Source organism: Drosophila sulfurigaster, chromosome 3 (assembly GCF_023558435.1).
Source record: "Drosophila sulfurigaster albostrigata strain 15112-1811.04 chromosome 3, ASM2355843v2, whole genome shotgun sequence".
Classification (NCBI taxonomy): domain Eukaryota; kingdom Metazoa; phylum Arthropoda; class Insecta; order Diptera; family Drosophilidae; genus Drosophila; species Drosophila sulfurigaster.
In genome coordinates, this window is record NC_084883.1 from 15,850,507 (window position 1) to 15,869,483 (window position 18,977).

General features: G+C 37.7%; 2 protein-coding genes across 2 annotated transcripts in view; both read right to left on the reverse strand.

The window, feature by feature from the left end:
- Nucleotides 1–3,319: 3,319 nt before the first annotated feature.
- Nucleotides 3,320–5,200, reverse strand: LOC133841877 (cytosol aminopeptidase-like). Its single transcript, XM_062274666.1, has one exon. The coding sequence runs from the start codon at nt 5,012–5,014 to the stop codon at nt 3,437–3,439; it is 1,578 nt and encodes a 525-aa protein (XP_062130650.1). The 5' UTR covers nt 5,015–5,200; the 3' UTR covers nt 3,320–3,436.
- Nucleotides 5,201–11,450: 6,250 nt separating this feature from the next.
- The window catches only part of LOC133840815 (semaphorin-2A), a 50,878-nt gene continuing 43,351 nt past the window's right edge, over nt 11,451–18,977 (reverse strand). The window contains 10 exon segments of the mRNA XM_062272898.1: nt 11,451–11,867; nt 12,353–12,461; nt 12,536–12,688; nt 12,755–12,918; nt 13,000–13,336; nt 14,969–15,197; nt 16,606–16,843; nt 16,846–16,964; nt 17,335–17,467; nt 18,273–18,410. Coding sequence (XP_062128882.1) covers nt 11,796–11,867; nt 12,353–12,461; nt 12,536–12,688; nt 12,755–12,918; nt 13,000–13,336; nt 14,969–15,197; nt 16,606–16,843; nt 16,846–16,964; nt 17,335–17,467; nt 18,273–18,410 — 1,692 coding nt within the window. The 3' untranslated portion in view covers nt 11,451–11,795.

Below are 18,977 nucleotides of genomic sequence, written 5' to 3' on the forward strand. Positions count from 1 at the left end.
CATAAAACAGCTTAAATTAAACTTGACAGAAATGTTTCACAAGCAAGACAGTTGACGCTTGAATAATTCGCAAGGCAAAATAATCACGCTTATAAAAATACCCCTTAAATAAAAAATATGTGTAATAAATTTGCGCGAAAGTCATGTGCATTTTAAATACGAGTAAGAGGAAAAAGATATTAAACATAAAACATTTTGTAGCCCTTTCAGGATTACATTAAATTGCGATGACTTCAAAAATGAATGATGTCCAATTAAAAATAATATAATATAATGCCAAAATTCAGTCAAAATAACAATAGTCAAAAATATAGAAAAAATATTGATCAAAATAAAAATATTAAAAAAGTATAATTTTGAGTTTAATTATACCTCTGGTAGAATGTAGAATTTAAAACTAAATAAAATGACAAATGAATAAAAATTATTTCGATTTAAAAGAGATAATATAAACAAGACAATAAACATACGTAAATTACAAAATCTTTTTGTTCGATATTCTTTTTTTTCAATTATAAAATGTTTTGAAGTAAATTGCGTGGTAAAATCGAAATACAAAAATGATAGTCTAGCAGGCAAAAATGATAGATGCAAGAAAGATGAACAGGTTGTTACCTATAATATATATTGCAATTAAAGATTTTTTTATCACAAACTATTTTAAGTAAGTCGCAAAGAAGAATCCTAATTCTGAGTACTAAGTAGCTAAGCAAGTATCTTTTAAAATACAGTTTTATGCTTAAAACTCTTTAATCTGTCTTTAATGTCATTAGAAAGCTTTTCAACATCATAATATTCCTAGCAAATTTTCTTATGTAATAAAGAAATAAGTAATAATAAATACATACTAATAAACTTTCTCTTTTTAAAACTATTTTTCTTTAGTTTATTACAGAGTATTCTTAGTTCTTTCTTGTTCAGTGATCATTCAATATCCTACATTTCGTTCAGCTTGATAAGCTCCATAAAGCATTAAGGAGAAGCTGTCATGAAAATTGTTTTTCTTGGCAAGGAATATTGTAATTTAAATCTTTTGTTTCGTACTCACGAGCATAATCTTGATTAGTTTAGCGGTCATTGGCTGGCAAATGGAGTTGTAAAGGACAAAGGACAAGTGGGAATTTGCCATAAATTTGTGGAATAGTAAATTGCAAATACAGACGACGACGACGGCTAAGCATCTGAGGACATATGTGTGTCTGTGGTGTGACTAAAGCACTAAATTAAGCACACACTAAAACCAGAAACAGAAAACACATGCAGACGGAACAAGGCTGGTCCTTTGTGTTGTTGTTCCTGTTGTTGTTGTTGTGTTTGGCTGCGGCTAATGGCCAAATGGAATTTTCGTAAATTAGCATTAATTAATCAATGTAGCAAATGAATTTGTAAGCCAGATTTGTCCAAGCCAAAGGTGAGCATCAGGCAAGCCATTAAATAAATAAAATCAGCTTCTTGTTTAGCTTTGGATTTTGGCTTTTCCTTGCATGCATGCATACAAACAAGGACTCAGGACTGGGGTCCTTTCAATGTGTAATCAAGCAGTTTGTGATTGTGACATTTGAAAGCGAGATTAAATTTGATTGTGCGCAAATGCTGCAAGCCAAACACACACATACATTCGCATTTTGGTGGCAAGGACAACGTCTTTAGCGCTTGGGTTCCAATTGCTACGATTGCTCCGTTTGTAAAGCAAAGCAAAGCAAGCTTTGCTGGCAGCTGCTGCAGCAGTGTCAAATACGAGCAGCCAAAATCTGCATTTGCAAATACACAGCTAGCACGCACACGCACACACACACACATGCAGAAATTCCCTTCCCGGTTGGTTAAATTAAATATTGAGCCAGAGCATTGCTTCTGCCTCCGACTGTGATTAGCCCTAATGTCATATGCCTCGTTGCATGGCACAAAACAGACGCACAAATGCTTCACTCTAAAGTAAACACAGCATACAGTATACAATACTCGATCGCATTTGTGGTAGACACGAGGCAGCAGCACAGGTGTAATCAAGTCAGCACAATAAATGCCATTGATTGAACAGCTTTAAGGTAATTTCATTGTCAAAAGCCCAAACAATTTATGGTAAATAATAACGCCAAAGCTCAAGCACATCAAAGACCAAAGGCTGACTGACTGACGACTTGACTTGACTTCACTTGCCTTGGCTTTGGTAATTTGATGAGTTGCAAGCAAAGCTAAGCTAGCAGTCGATAAGCCGGCTATGTAATGCCACAAGCACATATACACACACTCATACACGCACACACGCCAGGCACACCTGTCTTCATTGCTCTGTCTCTCTGTTTATCTCTCTGTCTGCCTTTCTCTGTCTGTGTGCGTGGAATCAGGCGCAGCTTAAGACACTCAATCAAATGTGCAAAATCAATTGCTGACACACGCTAATCAGACAACATTTATACGTCTGCCGAGCTGTAAATGAAAATGTTGTTCAGCTGCGAAGAAAGACTTGCAGGTTACCCTGTATTAAAAAAAGAATGGGCAACATACCTAAATCAATATTTTAATATTGAATTTAATCATTTTTTGGTATGAACTATATTTTGTAAGTGAATGAAAGTTTTTTTTAATTATTTATAATTTTTTATTTCATTTTTTATTTGTAAAGATTTTATTTATTTATTGTACAGTTGTAAACTTTGGAATAGCAGGATTTGTCGCATATTTCTTTTTGTTAGTTCATCACATTATACTTGTGAAATGGAATCGAAGTTGCATGTGTAATAAATAGTATTTTGCAAATTTAAACGCGTAAGTCGCAAGCACTGCTATTTTAAAGTTCACATTTTAAAGTTAAATTTATTATTTTGGCATATCATTAATATTTTTGTTTACTAAATATGTATGTTTTTTAAATGTATTTATTTGAATTTATTTTTATATTATATTTATTTAATTTTCAAAAGATGACAACCAAGGTGTACTTTTTTAAGTTATAAATAATAAATTATTAATATTTCTATTCAGCTTCATTCCAATACAACCCAACAGTCTCATCCATACAGGGTATAGACGCTATACTATAGAGTGTACATAGAAATATAACCGTCAGGACGTGTTCCTTCTTTTGAGCCCCCCACACACAGCGCAATATAAGCTTTGCATAGCATACTTTTGCGCGTCGTTGACGCGTCTAAGAAAAGCTCAGCGTTTATGGTCGTAAATTCGATTTGCGCTTCAATCAACAGCTGCACACGTTCTTATTCCCCTTCCCCTTCCCTTTGGCCTGCGCCATGCTGAGTAATTGAAAACGATGGAGCAGATAGACGAAGCAGGTTTGTCAAGGCAAAACAAATTGTGGTAATCGTCTGAATCTAATCATTTTTAATCCAAAATCAAAAAAAAGTAATATGACTTCCAAATAACATACTATACTAAATACACGATAAATGTCTATGCATCGGGAGGTAACTACTTTTCAAGACTGAGAACAGGCCATTTGATACATAAACTGAATCACTGTGCGTGTTGGCCGTCCGGTCATGCAATCCCTCAGCAGATACGGCAGCGGATTAACCTTGGTCGTCATGCCGGTGCCCCGAATGTCCAGATGTGCCCAATCTAAGCACGGCACCAGCGAGTGCAGGACGGCAGCTGCCAAGCAGGACGAAGCGGGTCCACGGCCACAATTGCTCATGTCATACGTTGAGTTGCTGGTGATGATCTCCTTGAAGTAGCGGAAGAGCGGCATGCGCCAGATACGATCGCCAGTGATGCCGCCAGCCTTGCGGAACTGCTTGGCCAGGTACGCCGAATTGCTCCACAATCCCGTCGCGCTGCCGCCCAGGCCATAGTTGACGCCACGCGCCACCGATCCAATGGTCAAGATCATTTTCGGCTTGAAGTTCGCCTGCGCATAGAGCAGAGGATCTGCCATCATAACGACCGCCGCCTTGTCGACGTTCTTAATGCCCAAGGTGACGCCATTGAGCAGAGTCACCACATCGCCACACTTCACCGCCATGCCCGATGGCATGTGCTCGCAGAGCGGGATTACGGCCGTGATATTCATGGGCAACGAGAGGGCGGCGGCAGCGCGCAGGACGCCTACACAGACAGCAGCTCCGGACATGGCGCCACGATAGATGTCCATGCCATTCTTGGGCTTGAGGCACAGGCCGCCGCTGTGGAAGGTCAGACCCTGGCCCAACATAAGTACGCCTTTCTCCTCGGGTGCGGTGCCGCAGTAGGTGCACTCCAGCAGCAGCGGGGGCTCGCAGGATCCCTTGGCGATCATGAGGAATGAGTTGAGGCTCATATCTTCGATCCAGTCCATTGAGCGCACCTCCACAGACACGCCACACGGACACAGCGCATCCACAGCAGCTTGAGCAAAGATGGAGGGCGTCATCTGATTCGCCGGCGTATCGGAGAGACGTCTCGCCAGATTCTGTGACTCCGCCTTGAACAGACCACGCACCCAGGCATCGTGATCGCCCTTGCCGTACATGTGCAACTTGGGGGTGGCCAGACGATGTTTCTTCCGCTGGTTGGCATTGTAGCGCCACACGGCCAAGGCGGCACCCTCGGCCGCCTGTTCGGGAAAGTCCATGCCATCCACATGCACCTCGGCCATGCGTTGCAGCTGCAGGGCTCGCGCTCCCGTGCCCGCCGCAATGCGCACGTTTTCCATGCCCTCGTCCAGTTCCTCGAGCTCATTGTAGCCAGCTCCTGCCACGCCCATGCCGACCACAGCCACCGTAGAGTATTCACCTTCGAGACCATTGAAGAGTATTCCTCTGCCTGGCCTTCCGTCCATGCCACGCTCACGTATCAAGCTCATTATCTTGCCACCGACAGCGTCATCGAGCAGCACAGCATTCTCCGAGGATCGAATGGGCTTGTCGCCATCTTTCTGGTACACGCCCACAACAACGCCCTTGGGCTTGTCACACTTCGAGGAAAACGCACGCAACGCACGCACATTCACTCTGCTCTTGTAGGACAAGAGACTGCGAGCCACCTTAACCATACGAATATCGCGATACGAAGACATTATTCAAAAAAATAAAAAGCCAATGTTGAGTTTCGTCTTGGAAATGTACAAATATTGTATAAAATTAAACGAATCTAGAATTTTACGCTTTACACTTGAAATTTTTTACATTCGAAATTTTCAGAAAATTGGAAATGATTTTTAAGGAATTAGTTCTGTGCTCAGTCCGACAAGCTGTACTGAAGTGAACTCAAATGTTGATGAAAACTCACACACAAACTGCTGCACAGGTTGTGACACAGCCGGCCAACGCCTTCCTTGATCTGATGAAAAACTTTATCATACTCTTCTTTCTCTCATTTACTGAAATGCATAATGACACTTAATATGCAGCAAGTACTTCCGTCAAAGAGAAGTAAAAAAAATCAAATTTAATATCATATGAATTTTAATTTTGTGTGCGACGTGCGACGCAGGACAGACGTCGCTGCTGGCCAAATGCACAAGCTCAACAATAATAATAGGTGCACATAATTAATTTTCCAAGCCAGTGAATCAAGCATAATTGGGCTTAATTTTTTGGTGCGAAAAAATGCGCTTTAAGCGCAAATGAGGAGCTCAGATACGGCTACGGCTACGAATATGGAGACTGAGAAGGAGAAGGAGAAGGACGTGGTCGCGAGTTCAACTGGAACTCGGTGACAAAGCAGACTTCATGATTATGCAGGGGAAATGGCTGAGGATGGACGATGAGTTGGGGCTATATAATAGAGTTATCGCGATAGAAACTTGCTGAATATGTAAATCACTTTTGCGTAGTATTAGCTTAATAGTATTCAAGCTAATGTTGGCTGGCAATTTCTGGTATTATTTTAAGTGTTGTTATTTAGCAGCTAATTCATTATAAGTCAACATTTTAAAATACTCGAATTACAAGTATTCAAAGGTAATCAAAATAAGCTGAAGAAAAGCTTTTGTTTGATTTCTAAGCATTTCTTAATAAAAACATTATATGGCAAACGAGTAAGAAACCTACAGTCGGGTATGCTCAACTGTGGGATATCCTTCTTCCAATCTTCAATAAATTGTCGAAAAATTTTAGAAATATACCGCAAAATGACTAAAAAAAATGTCATAGGCTTTATTTGTTATATATGTAGGTATTGTACTACATTCAAAATATGTCATAGACTACCGAATATGTTAGAACTATTCCGCAAAAATACTAAAATATGCAAAAGGCTACGGTTGGTATGTAATACATACTATGATATTGTACTGCATTTAAAATATACCATAGAGTAGAGTAAAATATACCATAGCATCATCAGCAATACTTACTAAAAATATTCTGCAAATTGAAAAAAATTCTTAAAAAATCGAATGTACTAGATTTAGGTAACAAAAATCTTAAAATAATCGCAATTTCTATAAACTTGTTATTTAACTGTCAGTATTTTCGCACAACACTTCTCACTACTCTCTGTTAGTTTTAGCTGATGCCTTAGCTTATGCTAAGGAACATGCAGGTATACGATTTATTATGGAAAAACGAACATGGCAACCATAAAAAAACAAAAATTTGTTTTGCTCCTTTCGGTTAGTGCGTCTTCCGGGTATAACGACGTAAAATCCCTTGAAAGTCGCTATAACCGGAATCTACTGTAATTGAATTCTATTTGAATTTAATAGTGATGTGCATAATTCGTATAATACAAAAAACGATAGTAAATTAATATTTTATTTTATTAAATTTTTGTGGTTTTTACAGATTTTTCCTCTATACATAAGAACATCAAATGTTTTTGAAATCAATATGTGTTTTCTGAGATCAAGATTTTCATATTCTAGTACCAATAATAAAATCTTCATTTAATAGCTTTTTTGCCAGTGTGTGCATTATAAATTTAATTGGATTGAGAGCTGCTTTCGAATGGGTTTGGTTTAAAAAAGTCTTTTCCCTTTGTTCGCAATTTACTTTTGATCTCTTGCTTGCTAAGAATACAACAAAACTATGTTTCAACCAGAGTGCCAATCAAAAATCTTATCGTCAAGTGCCAAATGTTGCAAATGTATTTCCTTGCAAGCCGCATAACGAATATATTGTTAAAGATTTCCAATTAAAAGTTACAAACATGTATAGAAAGTTATATGAATACTCGTAAATCTGTAGTTTTAATTATACTTATCTTGTTGTCCATGCACAAATACTTAAGATTTGTATTTGTCAAACAGCAGTGAGACTGGAATTCAATTTAAGTTCAACAAAGTGTGGACTTTTGTGTCTGAATATGAATTTCGAGTATGTGTGAGTGCGAGTGTGAGTGTAAAACTGCCAACTGCTACAATTCACAAGCATAAAAGTGTGCAAATGGAAATACGAATTTGTAGCTGCAGTTCAAGGTATTTGTCTTTCATGGGATAGAACACAGAGATAGCAACAGACAGAGCGACATAGAGAAAGGGAAGTGTTGGAGAATTGGGTGTGCACATTAACCCAATAATCTTTGGTGCAGCAGCTGAAATGCCCCGAAACCAAATTTGAAATTTTGTTATTTCTCACCTTTGCGCTTGACCTGCTCGCTTGATAACACAGACATGGCCAAGACAGACACAGCTACAGAACAGAACAGAACAGCAAATATCCAGAACAGAATTGCTCAGCAAATGAATGTCCTGCAGCAGCAACCCACAATCACACTCACACACACACTCAGTACAAAGCAAACAGAAAAGCGGAGCTATAAGGACAGAAGACAGACGGAGAATGGGCAGAAAACTTGTGGTTTAGCTTTTGGCCTGCCTGGTTAGTATGTCTCTGAATGTGTGTGTGTGCGACAATCATAAATGTCGCCTTGTTGGATGATAAAATATTTGCACAAGTTGAATAGTTCAAAGTATTTCATTTTAAATTAACATTTGTCTTGGCGCACTCAGTTGGAATTATGCAATGTGGTCGCCGATAAGCTCATTTCAGCTCTCTCTCTCTCTCTCGCTCTCTGTGTATTCCGTCGACGCAATCTTTGCTTTTCGACTCAAGCATTCCAATTAATATGCAACTGCTAACTAACTAAGTGCAGCTTTAAGCCAGAGGTAAGAACATGCATACTCCCATAAACCTAAAGCTATGACCATAATTTAGCCGGATCTCTCTCCACTTTCTCTCCTCTCTCCGCCATCTCTCGCAACTTTTAGCCATGCACTTTGTCTGGCTTGAGTTAACACACACATCGCATCACACGTACAGTGAACAGCCCTCAGTCTCCTCTACGCGTGTGTGCGTGTGTGTGTATGTGAGATTCTCACGCATGAACACATTTTCGGGTCGCATTTGATGCTGCAGCTGTGTGCAGAAAGGACTTCGCAGTCCTATTAAGCGGCTTACAAGTAAAATGCTGCCAGATTTTAATTGTCTGCACGGAAGCAGTCGAAAAGAGCACGACCAAAAATACAAGAAACAAGAACAGCAACAACAATCATAGCACGTCGCATACGGGCCACGTTGCGTATGCGCAATGTGACATAGACTGTATGCCTGAAGGCTTATTTCGTGAGTATAAATAAGTGTGAGACTTCATGTGAGTGTTTGTGTGTGTGTGTGCCTCTTAAGTAAATTTCAGTGTAGTACATGGGGCAGGGCAAACACTTACGGTCTGTTGCGCATCAGTTGCTTGTCATGGTTTAGCAGCCAACCAACTAACCAACCAACAATCCTGCGGCAGTCAAATTAATTGTACCTGAACAGCAGCAAAAACCTGAAGACGCTATAAAAGTCTTTTGCATTTGCTCAGTTCATGATGTAATCCTAAAATTTCTTTGCAATTTCAATTTCATAACAAAATGCTTGCAATAAAAGTATGAGAGTTTATCGAGCAAGCAAAAAGTCAATGCTTTGCGTATTTAGAAACTGCATGCTAAAGTCAAAAGTAATGCTTGAAAATGTAGCTTAAGTTCCACCCCATATCACTATTCTTTATCTTACCAAATTTACATTTGATTGTCAGCAAAATTTCAAAGCCAAAGCGCCACTCAACACCCCCAAAGTACAGAGTATTTAATAATCGAGAATGTTCAGTGATATCTCTTCACTTTTGCGCCGTCGTGTGCCACAAAATAGGCAGCGAAAACGGCGTGTGATAAACTTTAAATTGTTTTTTAATGGTATTTGCCGTATAATCGAAATAACAACAAAAAAAGAAGAAGGAAAAGCGAACACAAGAAGAAAATAACACAAAAAAGATTAACTGCTGTTGGGCTCTTAAAATTTGCAATTTGGATATTCAACGTGCGCAGCAACAGCTCCCCGTCGAAATGCCGAAACACCGAAATGCTGAAACGCTGGACACAATAAAATAATGAGCACCAAATTACACAAAGCGTGGAAAAATGGCCGTGGGCACCATTAACCAGGCCCAGAGAGAGAGAGAGAGAGGGAGAGTGGATAGCGGAGCGCTCAAATGAATTCTAAAAGCTTTTGCGCCAAAGTGTTGACAACCATTTTGGTAATATGCTCAAGCAGACAGCCAGGCGCAAGTTGGCAGAATGGACGATGGCACCCTGCCGGGGCCAAAAGGATGCTAAAACAATTACAACGACTGCCAGGGACGAGGCAATAACAACAACAACAGCTACGACGAAGACAACGACAATGACAGGCGCAGATTCCAGCAAAATTTATTTGCTGTGCGATAATTTTAAAGAACAAAGACGAAAATTTTCGTAGCAATTCAGCTGGCTGGCGGCTGGCAAAAGGCGCAAAATATGGAAATCGGGGTATGGGTAACTGCCTTCGTTTTATTTTTTGCCCTATTTCGACCTTTGTGAAAGCCAAATATTGCTCGCAGCTTGGGCTTTAATTAGCTCAGGATATGCAAAAGGGATAAGACGCCTTAGAGCTCTATATTAATACAACTCTCTAACTTATTTCTGCATTAATTCATCTCTTTAATATGCAGTTTTTTATTAAGAATATTTCCTCTTGTCATAAACTAGGCCAAGTCATACCACAAATCCTGTTTCGTTATTTTTACTGCCATTTCTTTAGTGTGAAATTAAGTGCAGGAAATTATTTGAGGCATTTTCAACAATGCGTGTAATTTTTGTTGCTGCTGTTTTCATTTAATTTTCATTTCTTTTTTACAGACTGATTTAATTTCTCGCTCTTTTTTCCCCCGCCGCTCAACTTTTCTAATTCTTTTGTGATTGTGATTTGCGCCCGAACTTTTTTTTATCTTTCTCCGTTTTCACAGTCACAACTTGGGGTAGTTATTATCCACTTCATGGGGGCGCAGCATTGCAGATAACAAATTGTGGAAATGTAATGGAAAATTATGTTGATAATTTGAATTTGAATCATTGCCCAATGAAAAAGAGATCAAGTTTGTTTTTATAGATACGTTTTTTTTTTTTTTATTAAAATTTAATTTATAACTAAACGCTTAGTAACTAAAATGTTGTCGATTTAGCTTAAGTACACATAGAACAGTATGCTAAAAATTCATATTTTCGGTTTATTTTTGCTTTGTTGTGTCTTGGCAAGTTTAGTTGAAATCAAAATTCGGATTATGATATGAAGAAACGATTAAGTTGCATGTGAAATTGACAAAATTGCGAATTATGCGAGTTTTTATTATGTTATGTTGTGTATAAACTATGGACCGATTTGATGTAGATTGTATTTATATATTATTTGTATAATTCAGCGTTGGATATTTTACTGCAGCTGGCATTGTAATATTTTTATATATATTTATTATTATGTATGTATATTGCTCATTGACGTTACTTAGTTGAAGTTGCAGTTCATCTAGTTTAGTTTAGTTCAATTAAGCAAATCTGATTTAATTTCCATAATATTTTAGTATGCTTATCAATATGTATGTTTGAATGTGTTGTTGTGCGTATTTAATGCGGCAGTTGCTTTAAATGCATTTCATTTCATATTTAGTTACTCATTCATCTCGTGATATGATTCAGATGATGATGATTTAATCTGGCAAATTCATAAATGTATCAAAACTTAACATCACATTGCTTCTCCAATTACAATTACGTGTAGGTTTATTCGACTTTTATTTAGATGCAATTCGTGTTTATATGTATGCTAAATGCTAACTGCTATTTCGTATATTAAGGTTAATTTTAGTTTAATTATGATTCGATTGATTTAATTATGAATTACGTGAATGAAATGCTAGCTCATTTTGCTGATTTACTTTTACGTTTATGTGTGTAATACTTGTTTGCTTGTTCATCCTTTAGTTTTGTATTTGTCGATAGAATTATTAACATGTTGAAACGTTGCGTTTACTTTAAGTATGCATTAAGTATGCTTAAATATGTAATTTTATTTATATTGTATTAAATGTAAAATGTTTATTATATTAACGATATGAAGTGATCTTTTATTGTTTGTTTTTTTTCGTTTTTGTAGCTAACTATTGATGAATTATTATATTTCTGTTATTGCGCAGACGAATGTCTTATTTTCTTTAGATCTTTAGATGTTTGCAATTGCAATTAAAGTATCGAGTATGCTGAATAAATGCACTGTACTGGAAGTGGTTCGCTATACATATGTATGTGTTGATATCCGTATAAATGCAGTTGATCGAGTTTACGAGTTCACGGTTTACATATTGCTTAAATTTATTTAAACTTATTTATTCAGAATAGCGCCAATCGATTGCTATTTGCATCCACAACTCAACTCAACTCAAGTCGTCTATTGAATTTGATTTAAATTGGAAACTCATCGCTAGGTGGTTCAATGAATTTAGTAGAAACGTTTGATGGACGTGCTTGGTGGCGGCATGTTGACGGCAAAACTATTGTCGTGGTATCAAACATTGTTCTTGCGGAAGATATCATTTGGATGTTGGTTGCTGCTGAAGTTCTGGCGCGTCGAGCATTGCTGTTTTTTGGGGGGGGCGATAAAACAAATTGAAGGTAATGTTGATGAGTATTATATGCATATTATATTGAAGTACACAACAACGATACACAAAATGATTGCATTTTAATTGCTCATGTATGTGGCGCTGAATACCTGTCACATAGGCAATTAGCATACGTTCGAAACGTACGTATAAAGCATCGCTCAATCAGACCATCAGGACGTCAGGTGCGGGTGGCAGGTGGTGTTTAGATAATGATAGCTTAACTACTTTACACTGTTTGTGATTTGACGTTGTGTGTGCGGTGTGCGGTGTGTGGTGTCAGCTTGCCAGCCCGCGGCGGCAGCGGCAAGTTATTAAAATAATTGCCCGCCAAATCATTTATTATGGCATGTGTCTGCCCCCGATTGCACGGACATTGGACAACGGACACGACATCACGGCGTCGGATCATTAGTGTGCGGCCTAAGCTCTTATAATTTCAATCAGGCAAATAACTTACCGCTTGCTTCTTTTCCCAGGACTTCATGGCTGTTTTATATTTCTCGAATTCATGACACCAATCCGAATAGATTTTCTGATAGTCATTGCTTTTGTTCGGTGGCGTGCATCTGTGCGCGGGGGTAAAAAAGAACGGGGCAATAATTATAAGTCAATTATTGGCCATTTAATGTGTGGGACTCACCTATGCGCATCGACGGTTATGTTGTAGCTGCACAACAGCGAGCCACCAAGGTGGCAATCGTAGCGTCCACCGTCGGCCTCATTCACCGACACCACAACCAGTCCTCGCTCCGTGGTCTCAATGTATTTCGTTGGGCTGTACTTGATCTCATAGCTGCAAGCAAAAGCGTATTCGATTGAAGTCAACTTGAATATTGCATGCTTGACGCATTTTACTCACCGTCCTCGGTCCTTGGAGTGATGATACCAGGTGACCTGTTCGTTCTTCAGCACTTCGGGTATCTTGACAAAGCAACCCAGATGCACGCTCTGGCCGTAGGTGACTACGATTTTCTTCTTCAGCACACTGGAGTCACAAATGTCGCTTGTCTCGTTCGCCACATCCTGTTGTCGAACAATACATAAAGAGTGGAAAAATTTGCATTTTTGTTTACAACGAAATGATTTGGACTCTCTGAATCTCACCTGCAGCAAATCCAATTCGTATGGACGGCACGTGTTGGCCTCCTTATCCCAGCCGCAGTACGGATCACGGACGCAACGGAAGCAATTGTCGTAACGGCGATTGCACATTGCCAAATCGATTTGCTTGATGCGATGATCGGTGCCCACATACAGAGATTTACGTGTCTGGCTGATTTCCATCACCTGGATGGCCTCATTGGGTGCCACTTCAAAGATGTCCAACAGTTTCGACAGCGACTCGCCATTGCGATAATACTGCACGATTTTATAGATGCGACCCAGATTGGTGCCCACATAGTATACGGTGTACTCCTGGTTCAATATGTCGATTTTGATTCTGCCACACACACATAAAACAAAAGAGAGAAAATCCCAAACAGTTTAAAGTGCGAGTTGCATACAATGGCCGAGATTAAAATACATGGGGCGATGCGAAATTAAATGCTTATTTAATATGATAAACGACCTGAATATTAACGAAATTAAATATAACCCCATCTCTCTCTCTCTCTCTCTTTCTCTGATCCATCTGCATGCATTCTTTTCATTCGCATTTATGTTTTTTTTTGTTGTTGTCTTTTATTATTATTTTCCATATTAATAGCGGGCTTGTAACACCTGAGCGTGTCGGCAACTTGCAACTGTTGTGCGATGCGAGTAAATGTCGGTATTAAAATTCGTCACATGATTTCGCCATTTGCTGCCCGCCAGTTGTCAGTTGCCGAGCAATTAATCCATATAGAAAACCCCATGTAAATAATATTATATGGCAGTCACATTTTTTTGTATGCAATTATGCATATTATTTATCTATTTTTAATATTCGACTGCAATTAAATTTGAAATGCCAATAAATTTGCAAGTAATCACAATAGAACACAAAAAAAAACGAACTACATTTTTGCCATGTTTTTTAAGGTGAAGCAAAGGAAAAATGTGATTATCAAATAACATTTCATCAGAATGTTGCAATTGTATTTTTAATTACAACATTCATTTGCATTAATGCGTTAATGACTGAAAATGAGCCAGTTTTTCAGCTGCAAGCTGTTTTTCATTTCAATTTCAAGCACATTAATCTTATCCGAAGATTTCATTTTGTATTTGTTTTTTTATTATGTTTTTCAATCAGTTTTTACCAAAATGTTGTTATATAAGCAACTTAACAGTTTGAAAACTTAGTAACTGCATATGATAGGTGCTGAATTGTGGTGGCTTTGGTTAAAAATCTGATTTATTTTGTTTATTATGGTATATTTTGAATACCGTAGTATGTCAATATATGAAATTACAGTATTTTGTCAGTATATTTTAAGTAATAATACCGCTTTCGAATTATTTCGACATTATTCTCTATGGTATTTGAGATAAACCAAATATTACAGTAATCAATTTAATGTACATATGTAGATTGCGCTACAGATTGAACATGAGATATTATTGTTTTATATCTCTTCAATTAAAGTGATGTCAAATGAACATCGGATTTATCTAGAAATAAATTGTCAGTCCAAAACGTCATTTAAGTAGATTCATTAATAAAATGCGAAACTATCTTGATGTTGTCGACATCAAGGTATGCTTGGATAATTTGTTTCTATGTTATTTTTATTTATGATAAATCTGTGCTTTTGTTTGGCCACAATGAGGAATGTTTCAAATTGATGTTGATATCGCTTTTATTTTGGGAGCACAAAACACGCTTGACTTGGCTTAATTAAAGCACTCAAATGATGAAATGAGTTTGCTCGAACATGAAATTGCACTTTGAGAGACAAACCACAAACAGAAACACAGAAACAAATCGTAGAATACGCAAATAAATTAAAAATTGAATAAAAAACCATCCTTCATGTATAGGTAAAGAACATATACATACATACAAAATATACGTATGTATTTGAATAGAAGCAGAGCCAAGGAATGCGATGAGAAAAGGAAGGAGATAACAAGTGGAAATAAAACTTACTTGTCAACAACGAGCTTTGTGAACACCAAATCCCTTTTATAATAGACCGGATTGTTGTGCTCGTGATTTACGGCTTTGTCCATAAGTGGATGCGAGCGTATGAAATTCAGGACGGTATCTGGCAGATTTGAGGTATCGTTGACACATGTGCCGGGTCGCGGATCTGGCACACGAGAGTTCAGCACCGGCAGCCAGGCGGAGTTTGACGAGGATTGCTCCTTAAATTTACCTGCGAGAAAAGAGAGAATGAAAACAATATATATGGCATTATATTTTCGACTTTGAACTGAGCAACCAACATGCCAGGTGGCAAGTGTTGCAATTGAAGTTTTAAATCTGCGACCCCAAAGTGTCAGCTGTGTTGTGCTTGGGCGTAAACGTTAAGAGTCTCTAAGTGGGCGTGGCTCTGTGTGGCAGTGTGTGTGTGTGGCAATAATCCATTCAAATGGATTTTCTAATACGATTTATGTTGCTCCGCACACGCTGCAAAAAGAAAGAGAGAGCGGGCACTGAAATTACAAAACACTCAACGTCGTGAGTGCTCAGCTCCCACTCTACCTTCACAATGTGTGTGTTTGCTGCCGCTGCTGCTGCTACTGCTACTGCTATTGGATCTGTACGCTACACCTATATTGGATTTATCGCAACTGAAACTGTAGCTAGAGTTGTCCCCGTCCACTGAGCTCTGGGCTCGCCGTGTGGCACGAAAATCACATGAGGGCCAGCTGAAACCAATGTGCTGCAGTTTTGCAAATAAAATTTACCGATAAGTTGCATTTGCCATTTGCCAATCCTATTGCTATTGCTACTGCTACTGCTATTGCTATAGCTATTCGTATTTCGATTTCTATTTCTATTTCTATTCTTGTTTCTATTACTATTTCCACTCAAAGCACTTGAGGGATTGAGCGCAATTTAGTTGCTCGCTCGCAAAACAAAAGAGAAAATTGAACGTCAGTTGAGTTGACAGTTGGCAACATTGTGGCTCCGATAACGTTCATCACATGTGTGCGGGCATCCATTTTGCATACAACACTTAACATCTACATAAGCACATGCCTGCATACATAAGTAATACACGAGGGTTGCCTCGAAGGTTGTGAGACTCTCTTTACGACTTAAGCAGGTGAGAACTTGTGGCCTTTGTGTGGAGTTGACATTCTAGGCATCTAAGACTATTTAGGTTTCATTTAGAAATAGGACTCTTATTAATATTCTATTACTATTAAACTATCCCTTAAGTAATGAATTGCTCATCCAGATATATATTAAATAAAGCATTTATATAAAGGATAAAGAGACTTATCAGCTGTCATTTAAATATAGTCAGGAGATCAATAATAAAGGATTATATTTAAATGCCATTTAAATTTAGAAATTATATAAATAATTCACGAATCTATTACTAATCAGTTGACGTTTAAATATAGAATTTATATTCATAACACAGGGATTTATTTCGATTAAGTTGGCATTTAGATAAAAATGAAATTTTTTTCCAATAATTTCTATACTCTAATCTCTTATACTGCACATTGATGTTTCAAACTTTCTTTTTGCTTTATAAATAGTTAATAGTAGTAAATTTTTTCCACGCTTATGCAATCGAATGACTAGAATGGAACTGCTGCACTCACCATTGAAAGCGGCTTGGACCTCGTTAATGTGGAAGCTGCACACGGCTGATCCAATCAGGCCATTGGTACTGGTCGTGAATGTTGCATAGAAGCGTGTCTTGTCCGTGGGCAGTTGATAAACCGATTGTATCTCATTGAAGTAGAACGGAAATTCGCCCGAAATGCTGCAGTTGAGCCGTGCCTTTAGATATGTGGCCCAATTGTGGGCCAACAGATTCTTGCCTCCAACATCCTTTTTTTGCAAACACGTGCAATCCGCGAATAGACCGCCTTGCCGCAGTTAATGTACTCCACGGCTGTTTCTCGGAAAAAGAAGTACACATACTCGCCAATATCAAAGGAGCCAACGAAATTCGGTTCTGTAAAGAAACATAGTAAGTTGAGATGAGATGAGAGGAGCAGAGATTTCTGACGCAGATTGATGACCTGCTGCTGTGAGTAACGATCTACATAATTGAATAGCCTAAGCCGATTAGCTGTCGGCTACTCATGAATCGCATCATCACACAATACCACACACAACAGTGCGTATACGTAATGCAAACAAAAAGAATACATAACAAAAAATAAAAATAAAAAAATAGAAGAGGATTCAAGCGCGAAATCATTTGTAACGCGCCATAGCATCCAGAATCCTTTTTCAATTTTTATCTAGTGCCACAGCCATGAGCTTCGGTTGGCTTTGGTTGGGTTGCTTCTGTTCTCTTTTTTTTTTTGTTTGTTACTTACTGTCCAACCACTTGGAATCATATTTGAGCGTGCGTTTGAATTTGTATTCCAAGCGCTTTGCTGACGTATTATACAAATCCGTGCGAAAGATCACAGTATCCGCCTTCGTGAACTCAGCATTGGTACCCGAGTACTGTGTGGAAAGATACAAAATACAAATAGAGTGAATCAGAGTGAGATGCGCCAGCTGCTTGTTTAAAACTGTTGCTATTCCTGTGTTTAGGTAATGGAAGAGTTGCTGTCGAATTTCAGAGTGTACACAACTTTTTATTTGGTATATTTGCTATATAAAAGTTAAGTTTTGCATTCTAGAATTAAATTTATTACTACAAAAGATAGTATTTGCATAGTAATAAATTTAATTCCTTTGTTCTCATTTCCCTTGGCAGAAAGATTTTAAATACCAGATTGTGAAGTTCAATTTATTAAGTTTATCAATTTAATAAGTAAAAGGTTTGCAATCCTTTCTATCTTTTATAATAATAATACATTTATATCTTTTCTATTATTTTCCATATAAGATATGCTTTTCAATTGCAGTGTGTTAAATGAGATATGCAGTTCCATTTATTTGCTATACCAAATAAGTATGTCTACCCTTTTAAATCTGTAATATCTTTTATAATAATCATTTTATTTATTTTACTATTATGCCCCTTGAAAGTTAAATTTATTTGATCTACAAACAGAATAAGTCTAAGCTTCGTCAATTTTCTATGATTTCAATTTTTAAAGTCTATGTGAGAGTTCATAATATTTGCTATATCAACTGAGTAGGTCACAGTTTTCTATTCATTATAATCATAATAAATATATAATTTTATATTATTTCTCGTTTTACTTTTTTTTGCTTATTGTTGTATAGAAGAAATATGTTAATTGTTAACTTATTAAGTTCCCATAAATCTCTTTTTTTTTAATTTTATTAATTTACTTACCAGACCAGGCAATCCGCCAGGATTTCCCTCCTCAACGTAGATGGCCGTTGAGTTGTCCAACGGATCGTAGGGACACTTGGCAATGCCAAGACCAACTCCAATCACGTATTCCGAGCGTGGCAGATGCGTCAGATTGGACTATACCAAAGAAATAAAAAAGAGTTTAAATTACTTACTAATTTGCTGCTTCAGATCGAACGAAACACTCCAATTAATTTTCATTTCAATATTGTTTTGTGCATTTTCAAAGAAAAATCCCTTGAAAGTTGTTGCTAATTGTCGCTGTGGAACAATGAACCAAAAATATCTCTGCAATCCCTTTTTGCGCAAATATTGTTTTTGGTTTATAGCTTGGCTTGTTTTTGAGTATTTTGTGTACTTTTGAGCAGTCGCATCAGAATGCATTTTTGATTGGTGTTCACCTCTGTGAAAGTACATTCTCATTGTATTTTGTATTTCTAAAGAAATCAAAATGAATGAAGAGGTGTGAAGAGGGGATTGCTGCAAAAGGTTCAATAGTGTGTGATTTGAATGCAGCCGAGCAGTAATGACTATTTTCACAATGCATGGCAAAAAAACTTATATGTGTGCCAAGAAATCTGTAACAAGAAAGCTGTAGCCGAGTTTGCTCGACTGTAAGACACCAGATCATTATGTATATTTACTTATATACCGAAAATACCAAAATATACCGAAAGCTATATT

Excerpts from the sequence above, each read along its gene's own strand:
- LOC133841877 (XM_062274666.1), bottom strand. The coding sequence starts at position 5,014 with ATGTCTTCGTATCGCGATATTCGTATGGTTAAGGTGGCTCGCAGTCTC.